Source organism: Rattus norvegicus, chromosome 10 (genome assembly GCF_036323735.1).
Source record: "Rattus norvegicus strain BN/NHsdMcwi chromosome 10, GRCr8, whole genome shotgun sequence".
Classification (NCBI taxonomy): Eukaryota; Metazoa; Chordata; class Mammalia; order Rodentia; family Muridae; genus Rattus; species Rattus norvegicus.
The window spans coordinates 21,096,832-21,123,168 of record NC_086028.1 but is presented as its reverse complement, the minus strand read 5'-3'; the positions used below and the strand labels follow the sequence as shown (position 1 = coordinate 21,123,168).

Here is a 26,337-nt window from a genome sequence, read left to right as displayed (position 1 = left end):
CTTATCCCGAGCATTGCAATGGCTTTCAGGTTCTTTCTAGGCTCAGGAGAAGATGCCAGGGTTCATTCATGTTGTCTGCAGAGTTATAAAAGGGGGGCATAATGGTCTGCTTGAATACATTTGCGTTCCTGACCTTGACCATGAATCCTATAATGAACCAATGTCATGCAAACTTTGTTTGTCTCCAAATCTCTCTCAAGACCTCAAGAAAATCACATTTTGAAGTAGAGAAAAGATCCACGTTCTTTTCTCTCCTCTCTCCAGGACAATCAGTGTCTCTAGTAACTACAGAATCCCTCGCTCAACACCCTAAGTGTAAAAAGCGCGCGTCCTGTCTTTAGAAAGGTTCATCTGAATTCAGCATGTGTCTTTGATGTCATTTGAACCCATTTCTCCCTAGACACTTCATGAGGATAAGAATTTTAGAAATAATACTCCCCAACATTTTCAACAACTACCCTCTTAAAAAGTATTTGGGAAGATAATATCTCATCAATCGTGTGCGAACTATTGAGATGTTTTGTTTCAAAATCAGTCTGAAATTGAAGGGAAAATTCATTGTGTTTGCAACATGAGGTCCATTTGAGGCCTTGTTCTTCCTCTGCCTTTCACAAGTACTCCTTAGTGCTTTCCTATAAATCCTTGCATATCAAGAATGCAGGCAAAGTTTTTACCCAAGTCAGTCAACAGTCTAGACCTCATCACTAACAGGAAATCTTTGTTAAGCACCGTGCCTGTTCTCTGGAAGCTCATATGTCCCTGGAAAGTCAAACACTCACAGACGCACATGAATGACTGTCCCATGACCACAGGGAAAAAAGAGAAAAGCAGGGCGAGCAGTGGACTAAGAAGCAAGACGACAGAATTCTCATTCTGCTCCGGAATGCTGAGCTCCCCTAGTTTGTACGTATGCGCCGTCCGAGAAGAGTTCTCAGAACCTGGGCTTAAAATCACACACACCACCAGTGGCCGCAGAATGCCTCCATGGGTCCTATCTGAAGGTCTCTTCCTGAAGTGTTTCGCCATAAGCGGGCAGCCAGAGAAACATTTCATTTAGAAGATAGATTGGAAATACAGGTTTATTGCAACTTGTTGATGGTGTGGGAAGCCTAGAGCCTGAAGGAGGCCACCAAAATCCCCTTGTAAATGAACTCTGAAAGTAAGAAGTGGTACCGTCAAAGCCAACTTAAACAAGAGGCGATGGTATTCCAGGCAGTCCCCACAAAGTTCTCAGCCTTCAACCCAGACCTGAAGGCAGGAGGGGAGGGAGGGATTACTGTAGCTGGCATGTCTTTGGCCTGTCTTGCTTCTCTCTCTCTCTCTCTCTCTCTCTCTCTCTCTCTCTCTCTCTCTCTCTCTCTCTCTCATATATATATATGTCTCTCTAATGAGCCAAGCTTGTTTTACCTTTGTAATTTAATTCATATGTTCTTTTAAATAGATACACTTACTTCTTCATGATATAGGTAACAAGCTAAGGCTCAAGTGTGTTCAGAACAGGAGTCAACTTTTCTGAGGATAAAAATAATAAATAAAATACACCCAGACCTGCAGTTCCAGTAGCATCCTCAACAGTACGGCACAGCGGTAGACTTTGTTGACCTGGGTTTCAGTTGGGTCCCTGCTTGTGAGCCTCGAGCTAACACAGAGATAATATCACCAACCCGAGTCTCGAGCGCATGGTGGAATCCTGATCATAGCTGCCCCTCGCAGGGCATAAAATGTACTCTGCCGTACCTGGCTGTGCTTGAGCAGGAGCCACCGACAGCAGTGGCTTTGTTTGTTTGTTTGTTTGTTTGTTTGTTTGTTTTTTACTTGAAGGTGGCTAAGTCCTCAGCCTACAAGGTTGTATGTGAAGCTGGGACAACAGACATACAGAGCTCCTCAGATGTCGATCCCTCTGTGACCTGGCATTCTCTTTCATTTTGCAGCTGCCTGCCCTGTTCTGTGCAGTGGGAATGGACAGTATTCCAAAGGGACATGCCAGTGCTACAGTGGCTGGAAAGGAGCAGAATGCGATGTGCCCATGAACCAGTGCATCGATCCTTCCTGTGGGGGCCACGGCTCCTGCATTGATGGGAACTGCGTGTGTGCAGCTGGCTACAAGGGCGAGCACTGCGAGGAAGGTAAGCACCAGCAGGCGGGTGGCAGGTCAGCCATAGAGGAGCTGCACAGGGCTAATCTTGGCCAGAGAGTCCAGGATTGGGCTCCCAGGGTTGGAAAGAAAATGTCACTCAGCAGTTTGCATCCAGACCTTTAAACCACTGGGCTTTGGTAAACTTCCTTAGTTGTAGAATAGGAAAGACCTATGGAGATGTTTCTGGAAAGAATGTTTTTGTTTTACCCTGATTTGCAGACATTAGCTCCTTCTCTCTTCCTCCTTGTTTTTTTTCAGTAGCTTTTTGCCTCTTGTTTGTCTGACTGTCTGTCTGTACTCTCTTCCCTGTACTCTTTCGTTTCTTCTCCAGATCTTTTTGAAAACTTCTTTGTGCTCTCTCTCTCTCTCTCTCTCTCTCTCTCTCTCTCTCTCTCACACACACACACACACACACACACACACACACACACACACAATGTGCACGTGGCAGTCTGAGTACAGCTCACAGGAGTTGGTTCTTTTCTAGTACTGTGTGGATGAACCTAGGTCATTGGCCCTGTAAGAGGCGCTACCTGATACACCATCTTGCCAGGCCCCCTGCCCTAGATCCAATTCCCTATTTTCTCCCATTTCATTTAAAGGCTTCTAATTGAGAATTTCTGGAACTGTCTAGAGGAAAGAAACAAGGAATCCTAAGGCCCCCCCTCTCCTCCCTCAAAGCTGGCTTCTTGATGTTGTTATGATTTGATTTCTCTCTTCTTAGTATTCTGAGGCCCATGCACATCTCTGTAAATATTTCAACAAAACCTCCTATCCTCAGAGAGCAGGCAGGCTCGAAAGACTGTAGTTATGTGGGTCATTTTGAAACACCCCCCCAGCGCCTACAGCAAGTCAGGGGAACAAAGCTATACAGACTGGCCTAGACCTTGATGCAGCGCTAACCAGTCCTCCCAAACCAGAGTCGCGATGCCTTATCCTGAGATATACATTGCCAGCTTCCCTTGTAAAAACCCCCATTTCGTCCTGTCTACAACTGCGGCCTCAAAAGAATCAGCTTCTATGATATTATTCTTACACAATTTTTCAATATATCAGTAACAATATCCTGAATGTCACCCAGAAGCCTGACCCCCACGAGACCTCCCCTCACTCAATTCACTCTACATTCTCCCTCTCTTATGAAGGGAAGCCTCCGTGTATTTTTCATCATTTAACCAAATTGGGGATGGAGGAAATACTGATTTAATAATCCCGCTGGAAAGGTCAAAGTTCCTGAAGATGAATGGATTACGGGAGGCAAAGCTGCCTCTGCTGAAAACATAGGGCAGGTCAGTGATATGACAGGAACGGTTAAAGTGACCTTCTACGTACACTGCTGGACAGTATTGAGGTACAGCGCAAGGGGGCTGTCGGTCTTCGGGGGTTCTCTCCAGGAAAGATGGTGTTTGAGTGGAATGTCAGTTAGTTCCTCGACTTTCGTGCCCTCCCAGGCAGTCTTATGCAAATGTTCAGAAGGAATCGACCATACAACGGAACAAGTAAGCCGCAGGGAGCAGTGTAGAAAGATGCGATCTCCCCTATTGATCTCCGCTACCCCAAAAGAATGAGCGCAGGTGATGCATACGCTGTTTCCCAGAGAGGAAATGGAATTGGAACACCTGAATCAGCACTTTTCCTTCCATTTAGCTTTTCTATTTTCTGATATTCATCACCGTCATAACGTCCAGACGCTTTACCCGACGTGACCACAGCAAGGCCATCAATAGCTGCCACCCTCTGTTTCTGCTGCATAAACATTGTTGCTCTGTTAACAAATTTGTACAAGAAAATGAAGGGTGCCTTCTTGAGAGGTTGCATGGTGGTGTCCGGGGAAGTGGGAAGGAGACTAGAGGGGAGCTGACAGGTTGGTTTAAGTCGGCCATGTTTCCATGTCAGTTTCATGGCTGAGTCATTTTTCAATGACATTTAACTTCATAAATGGAATTCATGGTTCTTGTGGGGGGGGGTTCATAGTACACATTGTTTGTAAAACTCCTTTGGCCTCCTTTTCCATCCATGGGGACAGAAATGGCATTTACAACCCGTTTTGACAAATCTACAGAGGACCCAGGACCAAACGAGTTCTAATGATTTCAGCTGCCAGGAGCTAGTGTTTCGAGGGAGAGAACACAGTTAGCTGAGCAAGGCCAATGTCCTCCTTTTAAATACAACTGTTTCTATTTATAAACCTTCCTAAAAAAACCACAGAGTCTCTCCTGCCAGAAAAAGGCTCTAAAGGCATGACCAAACGACCGTCCGATGAAATCGGGACCAAATTTAAAATTCACAGTAAAGCTGTTCCCTTAAAACTTGATTTTGGTCATTCCATCAGCCCCTGTGATTACAGAGTGCAGAGGGCATATTTACTGATACCACTGACCGGAGAAAATGTTACCTCATATTTCTAGATACTATAAATGGCCTTTTTGATGACATTCTAGTACAGGGGTAATAAATCTCCATGGATTTCCCTCCTTTCTTCTTACCATAATTCAGGACAGAGAAAGGAGCTAATACATCTAGAAGAAAAGTCTCCTCCTCCTTCTCTTCCTCCTCCTCCTTCTCTTCCCCCTCCTCCTTCTCTTCCTCCTCCTCCTTCTCTTCCTCCTCCTCCTTCTCTTCCTCCTCTCCCTCTTCCTCTTCCTCTCTCTTCCTTTCTCTCTCTCTCTCCCTCTCTCTCTCGTATATGTGCATCTAATGTCATTATCTCTTTTATATTTTATTATTTCATCAGTTTTTTTAAAAGACTATGATACATTCTTTAAAATCTTTTGTCTGTTGGTACCTCACCAAATACTTGAAATGGTTGATTATAGTCTGAAAGCATTTTTAAGAAATAATGCACAAGGTATTTTATGGGTATTTTGATTTTGATTTTGCCTTCTCAGAAATGGGGACGGTATTTTAAAAAAAACTAAAGGGCGGGGTCTCCTTTAGAAGAAGAACATGAACATGATTGATTCTGGGTGAATAAGTTCATATGTGGGTCAATGCTAAAAACATATTATTTCCCCACACAAGAAATAACAGCAGCTAGATATGGCAGAACACACCTGAAACACCAGTCCTTGTGAGGCTGAGACAGAGAGATCACAAGTTTAAGGCTGACCTGGGCTGCGTAGTGGGTTACAGGTTTGCTGTAATTCATAGCAAATCCCTGTATTGAGAGCATGGGAAGGAGGGAAGTAAAGGAGAGAGAGAGAGAGATAATTGCACCATAGCTCTGCTAATGGCGCATGCACATAGCTGTCTGTCATTTGTTCCTACATGCACTAAACACAGCATTCACTCTTACACGTGCCAGATAACAAACACTGTAAATAGCACCTAACTCTTTTCATAAACGTCTTTTATGTGTTTGAACCTCACTTCAAACTTATATACAGATGTCTGCTGCCCTCACTGTGTGAAGCCAATTGGAAGTTATCAAAGGGTTTTTGCATCACCCAGAGTTCAGTTCCCCCAACCATAAGGACTCCATTCTAAAATGACTGTAACTAGTTTAAGTAATACTATGAGCATCTGTAACGAAGAAGGATTCGCTAAAACTTACCCTCCTGGGGATAGAAAAGGTCACTCTTTTCCACATGGCTCAAACAATGTGGAAGTGACTTCCATAAATGGTAACTTCTTGGAAACATCCAAATGGAATTCTCTTAATGCCGAAAACTGCTTTTGCCTTTAGAGAGGGATCTTTTTAGAGAGCTTTGTGGAACGTTGCTGCTTCTAATCAATCCATAGTCTTTAGGTCTGACTCCCTCAGGACTAGAAAGTTTATGAAACACAGATCATGTAAATGATGTCATATTTAGAGTCAGTGTATTATCAGTAATAAAACTTATAGGAGCACCATCTTGTGCTTAAATAAGAAGGCATTAAACATTAACAGTAGAGCAAGAATTGCTATGTAGAGAGCCTCCAGAAGTGACCATCTCGTGACTAAGGAACCAAAGTCTTTACAAATTTTCATCTTGACATTAGGTGAGGAGAGGTGACTAAAATATTCTATGAAGATTTGGGCCACCGAGTGGCACAAAGACACACAGAGATTAAATCATTGCCAGAATGGCTCCCCAAAATTACGAGTAGTGGAATTGTAAGAAGTCTCCAGTTGACTGTGTCTCACCCCCACAAGATGATATCGCATCACTTCACTGTGGGCCACAGGCCCAGGTTCAAACGATGGAAACGAGTTTGTCTCTTTCAAATAAGAATACAGCCATTCCACACTTCCCTGGCCCACAAGGCACAGCTGATCCCTCTAGAGAAGTCCCATTTTCCATCCTAACCCAGCAACCAAGCTGGGCACATGCTGTGCAAATCTTCCCCAAAACCATGTAAAGAAGCCAGTCTGCCTGTCTCAATACCCATCTATGTGGCATGCAAACCAGATAGACACCTAAACGTTGACGTCCCCATAATTAAAATCTCTGTCCTCAATAGCTACCCCTGGCAGGTTGCTCTCGATTTGACTCCTTCTGCTGTGTAGCCACTCAGATCTTGAGGACAGCCAAGGAATCAGACTGTGAAACATACAGGGACAATAACACATGAAATCTACTGTTAACCTGCCCGGTAGGCAGTCTCGGGGAGTCATGGCCGTGGCTCATAACACTGGCCTATCCACACTACTCGGGACCACCCGTGAGAAGGCGACACTCTGATCTGCTACACACCCACCTTCACCTCTTGCACTCTGCACCTACGCTAATGCCCTCAATAGGTGTGTGCTCAGAGAGAGAAGTTAAGTTCAAACCCAGCCTAAGTGAAAAGTAATTAGGAAGGTGACTCATGTCAGACTTTCGGGGGGGTTTTCTTTTTAATCTTCCGTTCCCTTTTTGAAATCAAGGACTCATGAGGTTAGAACCAGCCCCTCTGCTTTCTCAAAGAAGGGGCGGGGGACGGTAATCGGGCTTGGCCATACATACAGAGGACATCACATGTATTCCCGGATCCCGTCGTAGATCAGTCAAGGTGGAAGGTTAGAAAGTGCGGAATGCAAAATTTGGACAGCACACCTTTCTATCCGTGAAGACACCATAGCTGGCTCTTGCTAACGGTGCCTGAGGAATTCCCTTGGTTCTCTTGTATCTTCTTTACCGCTTAAGACTGGTATTCTAAAGATAAAAGCCCCTGTTTATGGCTGCCGAGGAACCGCACGAGTGGTTTAGGCATCTTCCTTTGTTTGTGCGGGTGACAGTTAGTGCCTTGTGGCCCGTTCTTCATGAGTGACGACTGTTTCTCTTCTTGTTACAGTGGATTGCTTGGATCCAACCTGCTCCAGCCATGGTGTCTGTGTGAACGGAGAGTGTCTATGCAGCCCCGGCTGGGGCGGGCTCAACTGCGAGCTGGCGAGGGTCCAGTGCCCAGACCAGTGTAGTGGGCATGGCACTTACCTCCCTGACTCTGGCCTCTGCAACTGTGATCCAAATTGGATGGGTCCCGACTGCTCTGTTGGTAAGCCATGAGGTCCTCGCCTCAGTTTCACACACTCAACCCTTGTGCTCCGTCCCATTCTGGGTGGAAGGAAATCTCATCTTCGCCCTCGGCTTGGGATAAGAGGGACTTTGGTTGGATTTTCGGTGCCTTTCTCACTCTTGTCTCCTTTAGCCTTGAAGGTCGTGGTCTTTGGGGATGAAAAGAAAAATCAAATGATTGTGTTGGTTCCTGTCCCTCTTTGGTTCCACTGCCACAAATGGATGGCAGGCCCAGGAGGGATACTTCTGTTTGCGTTATAGGTTTTCTTAAATACACTCCCTAAAGGTAGCAGAAAACAAAAACAGAACAATTCAGTCCCAGACAAACAGAATAGAACGTCCTATAAAACAGAAAAGAGGCTCCCTCGGGGTGTCGTGTGAACATGTTATAAAGCTCTGTAGTTCTCCGGTGACAGGAAAATAATGAAGTTATGCTGTGCACTTTATTTTCCTAAAATTAAGAGTATGTGTCTTACTTCCCAAGTGACCTTAAAAAAAAAATGGGACAGTTCAACAGTTCAAGCCTGCCCCAGCCTTCCCAAGAAAGGTTCTCTTCACTGATGAGTGTCTATCCAAGCAAAGCCATCACCGTGTCGCCCCCTTCACTGGGGTGCTGAGACAGCTGTCAGATTGCCATGGCAATCAGAAAGGGAAGAGATGTGTGAAGCTTTGCGGACGACGACGAGGAAAGTAATGAATCTTTTATTCCGAAAAGAAAAGGAAAGGAGTCAGCCCACTCCCACTCACCTCTGGCTTCATCTGCTGGCAATCCTGGCAAAGTTCTGCAGAGGGTGGGGGAGACGCAGAGTCCTAGCCCCAAGTCCCCATTGTACTGCAGACGTGATGTGACTTTGAGCAAGTCACTGTCCTTCCTGGTGTGGTTTTTTTTCCCCCTCCCCTGGCATGACGAGCCATGCCTCCCTCAGTGGGCTGTTGTAAGGATGAATGTCTGGCACGTGCTTGTCCTCGCGTGATAGGTTTGGAACGCCAGAGTGAATATCTGTCTGTCTGTCTCCTCCCCCCCCCCGCCTCCCCCACAAAAGACTTTGAGCTCCTTTGAGAAAGAAGCCGTGCAAGTGCAGCATTCACAGTGGTTGTCTTTACCATAGAGTGACGATCTGGGGAAACGTGTGGGTCTATAGGCATTGTGAGGGTGGAGCAGCAGGGACCCCAACAGGCTTCAGTGGCTTGGTCAGTTCAGGCTCTCAATGAGGAAGAACCCTAGCTGAACGGACAGTCAGAATCTACCAGATAGTTCTTTTGCATGAGAGGTGTGCCTCCCAGTCAGCCTTGTCAAACGGGAGCTACAGCCTGACCTCCTCTCAGATGGTCTCAGGATCTAGAAGAGCTGACGTCACACTCCAGTGAGTATCCAAACCACCCAGAGGACTTGTTAAAGTGAATTGGCGAGCCCAGCTCCCGCAACACATCTTATGGATCCCAACCTGGGCGCAAGAATTTGCATTTCTTTACATTTCTAACAAGTTCCCAGGTGATTGAGGATGCTACTGGCCCAGGAGCCACATGGCTGAGAGGACCACTGCTCTAGAAGAGAGGAAATAAATAAATAAATAAATAAATAAATAAATAAATAAATAAATAAATAAATAAATAAATGTAAAGTAGCAAAATCACTACCCAACCGGCAGAGAGACATAGCAAGGACGCTATGGCTGCTGGGCCTCGGGACCAGCACTTGGAGCCATGTGTGTGGTCTGGCTTCCGTGAAGGACTTCACCCCCACTGTGGTGTTGAGCTGTAATCATTGTTTTTCTTCCAGAAGTGTGCTCAGTAGACTGTGGCACTCACGGCGTCTGCATCGGGGGAGCCTGCCGCTGTGAAGAGGGCTGGACAGGCGCGGCTTGTGACCAGCGCGTGTGCCACCCCCGCTGCATTGAGCACGGGACCTGTAAAGATGGCAAATGTGAATGCCGAGAGGGCTGGAATGGTGAACACTGCACCATTGGTAGGCAAACGGCAGGCACCGAAACAGGCACATATTGCTTTATTTTCATAAATCGTAGATCGATAGTGACGGTCGCGCATTGCAACGGGCTGTTCCCTCAGGGACACATGTGCCCTCCAGTATCCCGCTGCCTCTCCAAATCTCCGTGGGGGTTAGGGAAGCAGAGGGGAGGCGACGTTCCAACATTGGAAAAGCCTTTCCCTTCTTTGCAGGATTGCACTTTGGGGTGGAAAGAGACCCAATCAGATAACGAACCCTATCCAAAGCACTCATCCTGGGGAGGAAACAATGCACCAGCATGGGAAACCGTCAGTGCCTGAAGCTGCCAAGCACCCTGATACCGCTGTGCCCTTGTTCCCTGTTCTCTCTGGCCGGCCATCCAGGTCCTCCGGACAGCCAGGCAAACCGCCATACTTCTTTCTTGCTCACTCAGCCCAGTGGCTGACTCCTGAGCTTCCCCGCCTTACAGGACCCCACTGCTGGCCCCCACATCATTCTCCACTCATCTACCGTTCATACATAAATTTCTTGATCAGAAAGTTATACACGGAAATCTGTAAGCCTCTAATCCCAGCACTCAAGAGGCAGAAGCAGGTAAATTTTTGAGTTACAGACCACCCTGCTTTACAGAGTGAGCTCTGGGACAGCTAGGACTACTCAGAGAAATTCTGTCTCAAACACCACCGCCCGCTGTTTTTGTTTTTGTTTTTAAAGATCTGTTCTTTGTGAAGAAGTAATCATTTTAAGGGTCAGCATTGAGGCACACTCAGCCCAGTGGTTGACCCCAAAATATAAGATATCCCCCCCAAAATAATAAATAACGGTTTTAAGTTTTCTTCCTTTGGTTTCGGGGGTTGTTTGTTTGTTTGTTTGTTTGTTTTTGTCGTTTTGTGTTTGCTTTTCCCTTTTTTGGCTTGGGAAAGCACAGACTCCTCTGAATGGATCCCTCTCTTTGATGGAGGATTGGAAGCCAATCCTATTCTCTCAGGTGGTGAACATTACCAGCAATCCACCCAACCATCCTTTTTTCCTCCAGCTGTTGCTCTTGTCGCCTATATAAGTCTGCCGTGGAACCCTTCCACACCAGACTTGATAACCCACTAGTTTGCACAGGACCTTCAGGGGAGCCTCCAACCAAGCAAGTGCTTTCCCAGTCAAGCTACCCTTGAATCTCACCATAAGTTCAGAGGCCTGTCCTCTGTTCTAGCCCCAAACCCCAAACTGTAGCTTGGCTCTCTAGCACGAGATCTAAGGAGGGGAGCTCACACAGGGCTGGCTGATGAGGTCAGACTCAGTTTCCCATGCTGTTCATTCGGGCAGTAAAACAGAGATGACATGCACTGCCTCTACAGAGGATCTCACTCCGTTCTACCCAATTGGCCATCTGAGAGGCAGCATGCCAATCAGGGCTGTGACTATGGCACTGGGACCCTGCTGGGACAGTCTGTTAGCAGTGAATTGTTATCGCAGTCTCTCAATGGTGCTCCAGGTCCTGCATCCCCTGCAGCCACTCTCCTCTCAGCTCCCCACAGAGGCGGAGGGACTATTCGCCAGACTTTCAGGGGGAGGGATGTGCACAACCCAAGACAGTCCTTACAGAGGCTTCCACTCTGCCGGGATTTCTGATGTACTTCTGCATGCCTGGTGTGTTTTACATAAAATTCCCTCCCCATCTCCCAGATCTCGGTTGTCCCTATTGTCCCCCCCTCCGTCCAAAAACTCTTGCCAATCAAGACCCATGAGGTAAATAATCCCACCATCTCTCAAGTCATATACTCAAGTCAACGTTGGTTCACCCTTTCTCTATCTGGGAAGTAAAGGGCAGGGATAGTGTCTCCAGAGTGAAGCCTGTGGGCTCTCACTCCTGCTATACACTATTTTGTTGTTGTTGATGTTGTTCTGGAAATAGTTCACAAGAGGAAAGCGCAGGTAGATCTATGGCAAGTGCTGGCCAACTGTGGCCAAAGGGATAAAACTGGCCTGCTGCCAGATTTTTCTATGGCTTGCTAGCGAAGAACTGTTTCCGACAGCGTTTAAGCCTTCATAGAAATCCAGAAAAAAAATAGTTTCTGACATTTGACAATTCTACAGTTCTATGAAATTCAAATTTCAGTGTCCATACACAGACCATCAGTAGAGGACAGCCATGCCAGTTCTATGGCATCCCGTCAGTTGCTAGCTAACTTCAGCATCGAGGAATCACAACAGTGGATACAAAGCCCCCCACAAAGCCAATCGTTATCTGGCCTTTTAAAGGAAAAAGTGACTGAACTCTAAATGAGAAAATTGCCTAAGTCCAGATGAAGAGAGAAGAGAGGTAAAAAGAAAGGCAGGTGGTGTCCCCGTGAGGAAGAGACATCCTCTGTGGATTGATAAATCTTGGGGCCAAAGAAAAAGGGGAGAGGATCCACAGAGCAGTTGTGAGGGAAGACCCAAAAAAATGTGAGCTGTCTCTGGGAACTTTGAACAAGAAATGGACCGATGGCAGACAGCTTTGATCTCAGCAGAGGACAATGAGATTGTGGCCAGCAGGGGAGCCAGGTACTTCAGTCAAGCAGGCCCTTGGGTGCAATGACCTAGCAAAGGGTCTCTCTCTCTGCTCCTTGAAGCATTCGGCTCACATCTCTGGGATCTGACATCCATGAGTTCTTGAGGGTTGTCAAGGAAGTGCCAGTTTATATGCCGTAAAAAGAATGACAAGGTGCTGGTTCAGGGAAGTCCCTGGTTCGAAGTTAGGATGCCCAGCGAGGTTAGAGTCTAGTCTATGAAAGTTGTTAAGACTGCAATAGCCAAAGCTTTTTCTTGGGAGAGACCAGGGCTCCTGGGTTTGTTACTAGGACCCGTGCTGTCTCTTTCTTGTTTTCTTCTCTGTGTTTTCTCAGGGACAGCAAATGTCCCTTAGTTGGTAAGAGTCCCTACTGGAAAATTCGGTAGAAGATCATCCGTGCATAATTACATCTTAAGCTTTCCAGCTCCTGGCCCCGGGAGCTGCTTTCTGGAGTTTTAGTCTTTCGGTTTGAACAGACGTCCTTGTCATCTTGCAGAAAGTAAATGCCACAATTCACAAGTCCAGAATCAGCCCTCCTCCTCGGGGACACTGACAGTCAGAGGGAAGAGAAGAACTTAGGTCCTTTCCACACAGAGCCTCAAATGCTATGTTTTGAAGATAGAAAACAAACAAGGAGGAAATGGCTCCAGTCAGTAAACAGTGGAGTGAGGCAGGATGGCGATGGCTGGCGTTGAGCACCCAGGTTGCTTGCAGCCTGTTTTCAGAAGGTCACAGAGAGATGATTTCAGGGGAATTCTTGCAAATAGTTAACTGAACAACTCACGCCAGCCAGTATAGGTCTCGTTCATTGTACTGAGGGACAGTAAGACAGGAAGGGAAGGAGAGAAGGAGCTGCTGAAAGTTCAGACTTCCAAAAGTCATTCAAGTAGAAGCCCCCGGGGACTCTCCATATTTGGTCAAATGCATCCCCAAAATTCGTAACCAAATTACATTTATTTGAAAATTTAGCGTGTGATTTATTACTACAGATTCCAATAGGAAGTGTCATCTGTCGATGTAACTGGAAAAGCTAAATTACCTGCCCAACGATGAGTCTTCTGTTGACTCCTAACAAGTTAAATATAAGGTCTGACTAAAATCTATAGAGCTGCACAGATAAGAATAGACCCTGACTCCAAATCACCACACTTCATGTATATCTTTGGAATATATTAGCATTATTTGGGTAAGGCGCCATTTATTCCTATGAATAAATCAGAAGGCATATTGTGTGGTTAGAAGAGGTTTATTCCTTAAATGTGATTTTAAAATGGATTTCTGTTCCTATAAACCTGCCACCTGCCTATCACCTGCCACCACCCCTTATTAATATGAAGGATTGAACGTAAGAGGGCCATCCAATGGCTATCGGACTGCAGCTCGGTGGAACTATAGCATTTTTATTAGGTCAAATCACTTGAACTGTAGGAGACCCAGATAAGCATTTCTTATATAATAAAAGGAGGGATTGGGTGTTAGTGTGTATGACTGGCAGAATAGTTGGGAAAATAAAAGAAGACGACAACATTCCTATTGCCAGGGGATTGAGGGCAGTTATCTGCGGAGGGTGCATTACTGTGATCCTCTGCTGGACGTGGGTCTCCAGTCATGTCAAGTAACACAGAGAGACAGTCTAGGGACTCAGTCTACCAGCAGTGAGACTTTCCAAACCTGGTGATCTGCTTAGTGAACAGCGTTGTGCAGAGTTATTCCAACCTGTGTGTTTTACCTCTGTGGTCCCGACCTCTGATCATGTTTCAGAATCGTGACAACTTGATTCTTAGGGCCACATGGGGCTGAGTGACCTAGCAGGTGCCACATGTCAGAAGAGTTTTCTTTCCAGCGATTGCACTGGGCCCGTCTATTTTTCCTCTTTAATTGGTTGGGGAGAGAAAAGGTTTCTTGAGATGTTAATAAGGATAATGAATCTTTACCCAAGGTAGAACCATCCAGGCGACGATGAGATGTGCTGATTAAGTGATTGTCATCAGAAGGAGACAGGGTCACAGTTCAGGAGGGAGAAAGTCTCGGAACAATAAGGAGCACATGTAGAGGACGGCCACTGTTAAAATTAGCCAACCTCACACAAAGGCAGCCACGTCTTCGTGTCATCCCACCTTGCATCCAAGTGAGAGAAACTGATATAGCCGTTGCCCACCCCCTTCTATGTAGCTGTTATCCTTTGACATTTGTGTTTTTGTGACTCTAGTGAGTCAAATCTGCTTGAGATGAATCTAGCCTCCATGGAGTCATCCTCACTGTCACATCCATGAGAGCAACTCAGCCTCTGATTGGTTAATTAATCAAATTCTCCAAGTGTTCTTATTGGGACTATTTTCAGAATGCCTGTTATCACCATCCTCTTCCTCCTCATCTGCCTCATCCTTGTAAGAAACTGAACCTTTAGACCTTTTACTATGATAGGGGAACTCTTAGCACAGGGATTTCTCCCCACAAAATGGCCAAATATAAGCTGTCTACTGCACATTAGGAAAGTCACATGCCCAGACATTCTCTTTGACTCTGAATCTTGAAGTCTATCAGAGGTTTTCCTATGCAAATTCAGAAAAAGAAGGATGGGGCAGAAAAAGCAGGGATACATTTTTAAGTCACTGCAGAAATATAAAATAAAATAACAAGCAATAATGGTTTTACCCATGATGAGATTCTCATCCTTGACACTGTTTGCTTTCTTGTGCCAGCTGTCAAAGAAGGGCTTTCGGTACCAGTTGGAAAATAGACACGAAGGACACAAAAATTTGTCTTGATCTTATGATCTGGTATTGTAGAGTTCCAGCAAAAATATTTCTGGAAGGGTTTCCCATGTAATTTAGTGCTATCTGTCCATGGCATGAAAAAAAGGAGGGGAAGAATTCTGGGGAGTTCAGAATCTCACGTACCACCTTCTGAAAGTTTTAAAGGACGTGGCCAGTATATTAGCCCATATCCTGTAGTAGCGGGGAAAGACCCATCAAAAATAGTGTGTATTTCTTAATAGTGGGGGCATGATACAAGGACTGCATGGTTGCATGATAGAGTTCTTGTGCAAACTTAGATGATTTAGGTCATTCATTCAGTGTGCCCTCCTAATGCAATTTGGGAAGCTATAGAAAGCTATAGATATTGTTGACTACAAAATCTTGTTTACAGTGAACAGTTTTAGAACATGGGAATATGCTTCACAGTAACAAAAATGAGTACAGAAGATATATAACAGTAGATATACAAAACAGTAATGATGGCATTTGTTATAAGGATTATGTACAATTCAAAATTTTATACATTATCATCCACTTATTCCATTGACAGAATAGTGGGATTGCTTTCCACAGTGTCACCATAAACAAATGATTCATGAGCCTCTATCATGTCACTAAGTGAGAAGAAAGATAAGACTTTATTATAATCTATGGAACCACCATCATCTATATGGTCTCTTGTTAGCCAACATTCCATTACGTCACTGATGAAAGATACAATACTCCATACAAATAAAGAACCGAGTATGGTTCACAACTCTCAAGGCATAAGCCCATGAAGGAGAGTTCCCAGCAGGAAGATTGCACACCCAGCAGCACACACACATAATATCTGTTGAAAAGGTAGAATGGACTGTCCTAGTATATGCTCAGTACTTAGCAGCTAAGCTTTTACAGAACATCAGGTCTACGATCCTTGGGTCTTACCATGTACACTGAAGACACTAATATCTCAGGACTTTGAGAGGCAAGAGAAAGATAGCCCTGCTGAGTTCGATGCCTAGGATATTTATGATAGACCCCTCTCTCATCAATAAGTATCTCATTCCTTGTGGAATCATAGAAACTTCATTGGAGGGAGACATTTGTACTCTAGGCTTGATGTTGACAAACATAGCCCACACACCCTAGAACATGTCACCAAAAAAAAAAAAACCCTCATTTTTTTTTTCATATAGGAGAAATATTGGTATTCAACCATGTAGCTGCTTCCTAGAGGACTGTACCCACACACAGGATGCTGTCCATTGCATGGAAATGTACTTTGTTGGACAGTTATACCACGCTGTTAAAAATAAGTATCAGGGGGGCTGGGGATTTAGCTCAGTGGTGGAGCGCTTACCTAGGAAGCGCAAGGCCCTGGGTTCGGTCCCCAGCTCCGAAAAAAAGAACCAAAAAAAAAAAAAATAAGTATCAGGGAAATATAACTACCACATCAAACCCCTGATTGCATGGATGTTATTGCTTAGGGATGTGCCGATAGTAGGTACCGATATTAGGCCTGAGTAAATTTAAAGAAAAATATTAAGTAAATAACAGATCAGATATTGCAAATATCACCAACGTACTGTGTGATTGACTGACTTTAGAACACACTTGAGTGAGATGATCTCTATGGACCTGTCCATTTCCAGGGTTTATTGCATCTGGGGCAGGCTTCTGTGAATGGGCCACTCAAATGCAATCAAGCCCTTTTCTCTGCTGTAAGGCAGGGTTTCAATGTATATTCCCATAACAAACAAATGAAAGGCCTTACATTAATGGAGCAGACAGCGTGTTGCCCCACTGATGATATGCAATTGAATCGTGGGGACTAGTGAAAGGTGATTTTCCTTAATAGTTCTTCATTCATCTGCTCCCCTTGGTTCCTGTCTATCTTCATGGATGCTGGAATGTTTCCTTGCCTACAATGAAAGTTAACCCCCCTTCATCCATTTAAATGTATATTTTAATAGAAAATATTAAAGTCTCCCTCTACTTCCCCTGGCTCAGGAGAAATGCAAGCTTACTAAGGAAACGCTGAAGGACACAGCTTTTGAGCAGGCCTGCTCCAGCTCGAACCCTGGCAGGCAGCTCTTCTAACTTTTATGTGCCTCTGTTTCACTGCCTGTACGATTGGGGATTGCTAAATAGTACATCCTTTCTTGGGCTGGTTAAGAAGTATAACCAGCACTGTGCTTAACCTGGTGTTAGAGCCCTTGCCCGTGAGCTAACCTCATTGTGACAGCCCCTATTACGTAGCACCTAGGTAGCAGGAATGACACTGATTCTCCGCATCGTTGGCCACCCCTTCCACAAATCTGCCTCCAAAGCCATCAAGCAGTTAGTGACATATTACAGCAAACACCCCCTCCGTTCATTCTCCAACAAGAGTTTACTCTGCAATTTGTTCTCATAGCAAACCAGGAATTGAACCTCTTCATCTTATCAAACAATCCTGCTATACAGGCCATCAAATATTTATGGTAATAGACCCATGTTGTAAAATTGGGTTTTGCTACTTTGGGCCAAAGGGTCTCAAACTCTGAGACAGGTGTTCCCAGAGAACCAAGTCGCTTATGAGTTTATTTTAATTCTGGGTTTTATTTTTATAATAAGTACCTTTCAAAAGAAGAAACTTGCTTGAGGTATGGTTTAGAAATTGCTACTCCTGAATAAGAAGACTATTCTGTTCTTCGAAGGCAGTGTTTCTCTTACTGGAGAGCACAGACACACCAGTGAGGAATGTTGCCATGTCATGGTCTTCAGTAAGGAGTCTGATCAGCTGGGGCTAGCTCAGTGTCAGGGCACTTGCCTAACATGCCTGAAAGCCAGAACTTGATTACAGCATTGTGGAAGGGAAAAAAAAAGTAAGGGATCTTTCTTTTCCTGAGTGGAAGATGCTACAAGTCAGCATCACTTAGAACGTTCCTCAGTCTCTCTTTTATCATTTTTTCCCATCTTTCACAACTCCGGGTAGCACAATTTTCTTTGCTCTGGCTCTGTACATCAAGAATTATCCAGTAGTCCAAGTTTTGACTCTACCCAGAAATAAGCATACCCTCTAGAAAGATCAAAACTCCCACTGATTCTCTGTCCCCACTCAACCCAATAAACATCACCATTAGCCTCCTTCCTGATTCGCTGCATTTTCCTGATTCCTTGGAGCATGACCCATGTGTGACATCTGGGGATTCTCTATACTTCCTTGGCTCATCTCCTGAGTCCCCAGATGTTCATGTCAGAAACAGACTTTGCATTTCCTCCCAGGCTGCTTGCCTGGTGGGATTCAGTCTCAGCAACTGGTTCCCTTCATAGCATTCCATCCCCTAAGCCGTGTTTAGAGTGATGGCCTTTTCACATATATTTGCTTGCAAAATAATGAGTGTCATCAAGACATTTCAGAGACTGTATTGGGGGCTGGAGAGATGGTTTAGAATTTTGGAGCATATACTGTTCTTCCAGAATGCTCAAATGTGTTTCCCAGCATTCCTATCTGACAGCTCACATCTTCCTTGTAACTCCAGCTCCAGGGAAATCTGATATATATAGTTTCTTATCTATATGGGCACTTACACTCACATGCACATATGCCCACAAACACCACACCCGTACGTATGACTCAAATAATAAAAATAAATATTTTCAAAAGATTATCGTTATTGCCTTTGGAAACTAGGTACCACCATCTGGAACACAGGCCCGTGAAGAGTGGGATGTACTTGTCTCCATCCTTTCTATCACGTACCTCTGTGAACCACCACAAACGGAGCTGCAGGAGCGCCCCTAGCAGAGGCTGGCTCGGAGGGCTTTCATTCGTGAATTCTGCGGCTAGGCAAAATTTTAAGTATTTCATCATAAACAGTCTCAAGATAATTAGAATGGATTAAATTACAAGAGAAAATTCATTTAGTTAATCTTTCTTCTAATTAAAAAAAAATCCATAGTTTAAGTAAAGTGTTTGTTTAAAAAAAAAAAACATATTTTCTTTGTAATCAGGAAGAGAGGCCTGTGTGGTCGGCGGTGAGAGGACGAAGCATCTGCAGTGTAATTAAAAGCTACCAGGCAATGTTTCTCTGATTATTAAAACCCTGAAGGAGAAGTCCAGACTTTCCCCCAAAGCAGGAACTAAAGAATTCTCCGGAAGGTTTCTACCCCGGTCCACAATGGCATCGGTTTCTTTCTGTTCTCAGCTCACGAGCGATGCAGTTGATTCCCTGGGATAGTAGTCAAAACGAGGCTGGTGGTGGCAAGGAACCTTTACAAACTGTAAGGGTGGGGAGGGGGAATCCTTGGTCCACGTTGTGAGGCTGATGGACCCAGGTTGTCTGAATCCCACAAACCTACCTCACGCAGTAGGAACTATTTACGTCGGTTACGTCACCCGCCCAAGTTCAGGGCTCACCCCAACTGCCAAGTTCGCTTCCCGCTGATACCACCAGGGGTTTCTAAAGTTCCAGGGGAGCCGCACATGCATGTATTTAACCTTCGCAGGTCTCGAGCTTGGTTCCTCCTTAGAAACCAGGTGCCTATAACATCTTCTTCCAGGAAATCAAACATCACTGCTCCCAAGGCGCAACGTTATGGTTGGCCAGGTCTCTTCAGTCCCATTACCCTAGAGCTGCTATGTACTTAGACAGTAAACAGTCCGCAACTGTAGCAGCTGGCCCTAAGTTCCTTTGGGAGAACAGTCCTTCATTTCTGCCTTCAAAGCCTTTGGTTCCCTGAGACAACAAAAGTCAAGACTGAACTATGTCACTACTGTGCCTCAAAGTTTTATCCTAGGCTAGGTATAGAACCTATATCTATAAATAGGACCGTGGAGTCCTATTTATACCATCTGCAGTCATCTTCAGATGAGTCAAAGAACCTTAAAAAAAAAAAAGGTAGCAGAGAAAAAGCTTACAAATTCTTTAAAACACAGCCAGTCTCTCAATGCCAGTTTAGACTCAGTCAAGAACCTCCCCTCAACCTAACTCCCCTTCATTTCAGTTAATGGTTGCTTCTATTTTCAACAAGAAAAGCTATATATATGATTATGCCCCTGAGATCTCCCTTTCATCCTAAACACAGTGGGAAAGGAGTAGAGAAGCACCTACACACGCCTACTAGACCCCGAGTTCTGAGTCGTTTCCAGATGGGTCTCTTAGCTGCTCATCGTAACATGCATCAGACCTTAGCACTATGGGGTTCAAACCACCCACCCCTTCATGACATTCTGAAGAAGGACAGGCTAACTCATTTACTAAGGGGGGAGAAAAGGTTCTATGAGAAATACCGTCTCAGAGAATCGAAAAAGCTCACATTCCCTAGCTTGCCAATAGCAATACCTAGTCACACTGGCAAGGATGTTGGTTAAAGCCCGGCCCAGGAGGAGGTCATCTGTCTAAAGCTGTGTGCAAGTGATGGGCTCTGATAAGTGTGAATTGCATTTCTTTATTTTTGAAATTATGTTTTAACTTCAAAAGGGATCGCCAGACAGCCCTGAGTAGGTGTCTAGAAATAATGCCAGGGGGTGGGGAGACTGAAAGATTAGAAAATAATCACCTTGAAAGCGTAGGGGAAATGTTCGTGCCTGGTTTTATTCCAGTAAGTTAGCAAACCACCGGTGCATCTAGAACACACTCTCCCCAGTAGTGTGAAAGTTAAAATGCGGCTTCGGCATTACCGAGAGTGTCCCGGGCTCTGGGCCCTGTGGCTGGCTGGCTGTTCTGTGTGTGTGTAAGCCCAGGTAGCCCACCTAGCACTGATTACTGTAGTTTCCCTGAACAGGGGGAAGTGAGTGAAGATATTAGAGGGGGCACAAGAAAGTGGTTCTTTTCCTATTAAACTGGAGAATGCAGGCAGGTCAAATGGCACCCCTTAAACATGTTGCTATCAAACTTCTTGCCATCCTTATTTAAGAACTGAATTAACTTTTGATTTCCATATAATGAGGCCAAAAAGGATCCGTATCCATCCATTCACTGACCTGCTCTATGTGGGTCTGATTACAAATATGCATTCGTATCATAGAGAAGCCTAGCCTGGAAAACGGTTGACCCAGAATTAAACCATGTGCAATGCATCAAACGCACAGAAGCCAGTGCGAACTGTCACTATCTCACACCTAAGGTCTGTAGGGTGTGACGTCTTCCTCTCTGCTGTTAATAACACTTAGCCATTGACAGCCTTTGTGAGTTCAGTGGTTGGGGTGTGGTAGGAGATGTGCATAGCATTGCCTTCCGAGAGGCCCGGCTTCTAGAACAAGTTCCCATCACTTGCCACTTGAGTGACTTTCGACAAGTCATGTGTCTTCAGTGAGCTTTGATTCTTCTCCTCTGTAGGTTGAGGATGGTAATGGCCCCATCTTGCTCTTCTGGAGACTTAACCTGTGAGGAGATGTAGAGCACGGTGCTCAGTAGTCCATAAAACGTTAGCTTAAAAATCATCGACACCATACCATCCATGTTTTTATCTCACCTTCCCAAATACGTCTTCACAAAGTACTGAGACCAGCAAAGACAGCACACAGCTATGCAGGGATAGAGGCGCGGCACCCCACAAAAAAAGTCCTTAGAGCTAAACCTGAGGTGTTAGCATGGGTGTCTGCGGCCTTCTCCAGTTTCACTGTCCCAGGAGAGGCTCTCTGGGTCACATGGCTCCCAATCCTTCTAATAAAGTGAACACACATAGCAAAAGTAGGTAGATGGGAAGAGACAAGTATGCACCAAGAATCCCACCACTGTTGGCAAGAACGTGAATTTGAGCATTGACACCATACATGCCATGCATGCGGAGTCTGAGGTCCACGTTTGGGGTTATCTCCAGGGTAACGAACGTGGAGAATGGCTTGTGAGGAAGCAAGTGATAAACCGTAGTGCTTCAGATCTCACCTGCCCTTTTACCAACACAAGACTTGGCTTTCTCTTAACCCAAGGTCTCTTTCCTGGAAGTTCTGTCATTTCTGGCAGTCGTTTTTAGATATTCTCCAATACTAAACTTCGCTTGTGGCTTCCCTAAGAGATCAACTAGGGATAGAAGCCTTAAGTTTTGAAGCCAGGTTCAAGTTCTTTTGTAGCACAGTGCTACTGCGTAATAGAACATTGGGTAGCAACCGCATATGTGTATATACATACATACATACATACATATATATATATGCATGCAGACAGTTCCCTAGTAAGTGTTAATATTTCCTCAATGGAGGAAGCTCAGCTAAAGCGAGCAAAGTTGGTAACTCATTAAAATTTGATTTTCCCTCCTATCCTTTTTTATCTCTTAATCCTCCATATATGGCACAACTTGTTCTGTTAAATAACACTCATTAATTAAATCTCATCTTCTCCTAGCAATATCTATATTTTTATTTAGTATGAAAACCTTCAAATGCTTATGATCTAATTTAGTTGGATTACTGCCTGCACAGCCCGAAATAAGAAAACTTTGAGCTTTTAGGGTGGAATTACTGACAAGGGAGGGGAGAGGGAGAGACAGCGGGCCCTTCTCATCTCTCCCTAGGTAAGGAGTGGTTGGGTAAAAGGAGCTGGCCTAGATTTGGATAATGAGAGCACTAGGCATTCGGGACCTTTGTTGACTTAGGGAAGGGAGGGGAAAGGAGGGTGTAACCAGTAGAGGGAGAGATAAACTCAGCCTCCATGAACAAGACTCAGAGTGAGGAGCACAGTGAGTGAGCACATTAAACGGGTTGTAAGAGCAGGAGCAGGAAGCAACCGATGAATGCCCAGGCTCTAGAGGGCAGGCACGAGCCAGCTCCTGCTGTGCTTTGTCATGTAGAAATGGAAGCAAGCGTCATTTTCCCAAAATGGCTTTTTTTTCCCTAACAGATGCCAAGAGGCAAGATTGTTCTCCCAATTTTCCAATGTTGGCCAAAAAAGAAAAAAAAAGAAAAAGAAAAGAAAAATCAATGCTGTTTAAGCCATCCAAATAAGAGTGGGGGGGACCAATGGAGTGTTCTTGTATGGCCCTGACGTTCGCCTCTAAGGCAGGGGTAATGGGAATTAGAAAACATCATTTACCTGGGTTGAGACTGGGACAGCTTTGGCTGCCTTTGTTGGATACCCCAGCCATCCACAGTGACTGCTTTAAGCTGATGCAAGTCTCGTGCCCATGGTATAATGGTGGTAATTTGTATTTACATGGTGAATTTTCTCCAAGGAGCTCAAATGACTTTGTGTTGCCTCGGTGCACCTCGAAGAGAGCAGCAGCCCCCCCCCCCCCGCAAACACACAGTGAGCAGCCACGAGAAGTATTTTACACGAGACTAGCTAGGTTGACTCACTGACTCGAATCTGTGGTCTACACCATTGGTGATGATAGCATTCAAGGACCACGACGAAGCAGGCCTTCTCGTGGCTACGTCCTCTGCCATGTCCTTTAGCTTCTTAGCTTCCACTCATCTATTCCAATCAAGAGCCAGTCCAAATTCCAACGAGAAACACAGACCAGCCAGTGCCTGATTCCTGTTGTGCGTATGAGTGTGTACATGTCTGTGTGTGCATGCATGTGTGTGTGCCCACCTGACCGCTCAGCAGACCCAGCATGGTACATCCACACCATTGCAGCACGTCTCTGCCCTTGTCATTGGTCCAATGCCATGCTCGCAAATGCTACTCTTTTGAGTGCTCAAGACCTAGAACTTCCACATGGGATGCTACAGGGTTCTACACATCTCTGTCCTGCTAAAGGAGCCTTCTAATCTGTGCTTCTTGGGTCCTGTGTCTCTCTCCATTAGACTGGCAAAATGGCACATGTGAAGTCTCATTCATGCCTTCTCCAGAGGCAGTGGATTAACAAAAATGCCCATGAAAATTAGGCAGAAGGGCCCAAGAGGTACAGTGGAGGCCAGGATCAGAATCCTTCCTGTGTTGCTTTGGTTAGAGCACCCAGGAAGGTCAGACTGTCCCATGAGGACTGGAGCTATTCCAAAGTTATTGCCCCCCACCCACCTCCATGGCTGTGATCAAGGCCTTGCAACACAGTCCCCTGTCCTGCCCTCTCCCCTCTGCTTCCTGGGCCTACATGCTCTGTCTACTCTACTGAGGGCAATTCCTTGGGCTTTGCAGGCATGACCCAGGGAGAAGACTCCAGTTCAGCAGTGTAAACCTGTTGATAATTTTCCCGGGACAGCACAGCACAAGTATTCTACATTTTCTAGATTGCTTGCTCTTCCTTCTAAATTGTCTCAGATCAGGCCACTGATTCCTGGGAAACACTCCCAGCATGATACTCTACTAGAGTCATTCATACCCTCTGCATGTGGGCATGCCGGTTAGCATCCTCCGGAGGCAGGAAGAACCAGGGGACCACCTGGCCATTTGGAATGCATGCGTTGGGGAGGTACTAGACTCACTGGAACGACCAAGGCTGACACAGACCCCTGCTTCCCATCTGACACCCCCACCCCAATCAGGACACTCTTCCTCAGAGACAGCGGGGGGAGGGGGGATGAAAACATTCAAGATCTTCAGGGAGTAGTTTTGGGAATGGAACCAAGAACTGATTAGGCTTCCAGAATCAAGTGTAAGGTGTTAGCTTTCCTCAGTAAATCAGAATCAATTTTGAAGTTTAAAAGGTACGGGGATGGGGGAAATATCCGTGTCTTTATAGACATAGGCACATCAAGAAAGGGTCATTTGCTACCTCGGGAGCCATTACCACGTTGCGCTGTCTAGTTAGGTGCTCAGCGTGAAAGTTACTCGGGCTCTAAATTGTGAGCCAGGGTTCTCAGGGCCCTCCTTCATCAGGTCTCTCAAGGTTCCAATGTGTCTACCGTAATTGATTCTTTTGCATCCATCCATGCAGCTATCAGACATTGTTAGGGACCCCTCTGCCATAGCCCGCGGGTGCACACATCCTAGAAAATCGTAAGGTCAGAAAAATCACACTTCCCCATGCAGCCAAATCTGTAAAAGCCTGTTTTCAGACTGTTGGAAAGAGAATGCTAGTTCAAGTCCACCAACCTTCAGATGAACTTAACTCCTGAAGCCAAAGAGTGACACTCAGGGAGCCCCAGACAGAAAGAAATCATTAGGGAGTTTGGCTGATGAGGTCATTTCCCATGAGCCTCTAGTGTTGCAGGCAAAGCAGGGGTGAAATTCTACAAGAGCCAGGCACCAGCCAAGACCACAGAGTCTCTTTCCATCGGCTCTAAATGAGCTCTGTGCTCTGAGGGTAGCCTTAATTCTACATTCAAATTTCCTCTCCATCACCAGTGAGATTAAGTCACGCTAAGTAATACAGCTTTAAAATACTTTCTTAGCAGTAAAAACAAACAATTGCGATGTTATGAAATTGAATCGTTTAGGAGACATTAAAATATTAGAGATACTGATCATAGCAAGGGAGAAAGCCACAAGCCAAGACTTTGAGGGGGGAGGAGGCAGAGGCCCTGCAAACACTGTGAGGCTGGAGCACAGAGAAGGTACTTAAAGCCAAACCGGAATGACTTCACAAGCTGAAATCCCACACTGCCGGGTGCTGCCTCTGAATTTCTCTTCCCTCACAATCTGTTACTTTGTCTCTTTCTATCAAAACCTTGACAATACCTCTGGCACAGTCTAGTTCTTTGGTTTCACCAACCCTAGGACCTGGATGTAGTACAATATGGGTTGGGTTTTTTTTTTTTTTTGGGGGGGGGGGTAGGGGAAACTAAATTATCCCTTGCCTTAGAGCCTCAGCACAGCAGGTACCCAGGGGTTGCTGGCCAGCCTCGAGATTCCCTGAGAGCCTGCCCTTCCCCCCTGCCAAGCATCTGATTCATTTAAGACAGAGTGAAAGAAAAACCACATTGTATACAGGAGAATAGCTGGGGAGGGAATAAGGAGAAACCAATAAGTTGGCCTCAAAAGTATCGTTCCTCAGCTGCCAAAATTACCCACTTATTAGAAGTACAGAGCTGGCTTCAAAGGTGGGCCACCAAAAGGACTCACCGGGTAGATCAGGGGTTTCTCCTGAGTTTGAGGGGTCTTTCGGGCTTGAACAAAGGACTTTTTTGTCTAGGGTCTAGAGTCACAACGGGAGTAGTATCACCTCCAACAGCGGAAAATGCTTCAGAAGGGGGCAGAAACAGCTCAACTCTCAAAATGTAAAACATGTTCGCAATCCGTCATACAGCACTTTTTAAAAAAGGAAATCCAAACGATTTGAACCTGGTAGAGGAGACGGTTTCTCGAACTTCAGAGGGAGTTCAAGGAAGTAACTTCAAGGAAGATGCACTGTCAATGGCCACACTTTCTGCCACTTCCTGCTTCTGCCTTTATGTCCCCTTTGCCCTTAGAGTTATCCCACATCAGTCTAAAGTGAAGAAGCCAAGAGAGCCAAGATGTTGGTTTTGTCCCCGTTTTTAGACTACTAACTCAATTGAGCTTCCCATTTAGATCTTATCGGCTAAGTTACTGAGTATTTAGCCACGACGGCTGAGTTCTTGGGCATGCCTTCCCCCATCTAAACTTCACGTTGAGATTGTGAGG

At 45.3% G+C, this 26,337-nt stretch overlaps 1 protein-coding gene across 15 annotated transcripts in view; it reads left to right on the top strand.

The window, feature by feature from the left end:
* Positions 1–26,337, top strand: part of Tenm2 (teneurin transmembrane protein 2) — a 1,136,292-nt gene that overhangs the window by 997,833 nt on the left and 112,122 nt on the right. For 11 of the 15 annotated variants that reach the window (XM_039085070.2, XM_039085069.2, XM_039085068.2 and 8 more), the window contains 3 exons: positions 1,932–2,126; positions 7,394–7,594; positions 9,395–9,607. In XM_039085070.2, coding sequence (XP_038940998.1) covers positions 1,932–2,126; positions 7,394–7,594; positions 9,395–9,607 — 609 coding nt within the window. 15 annotated transcript variants of the gene reach the window in all.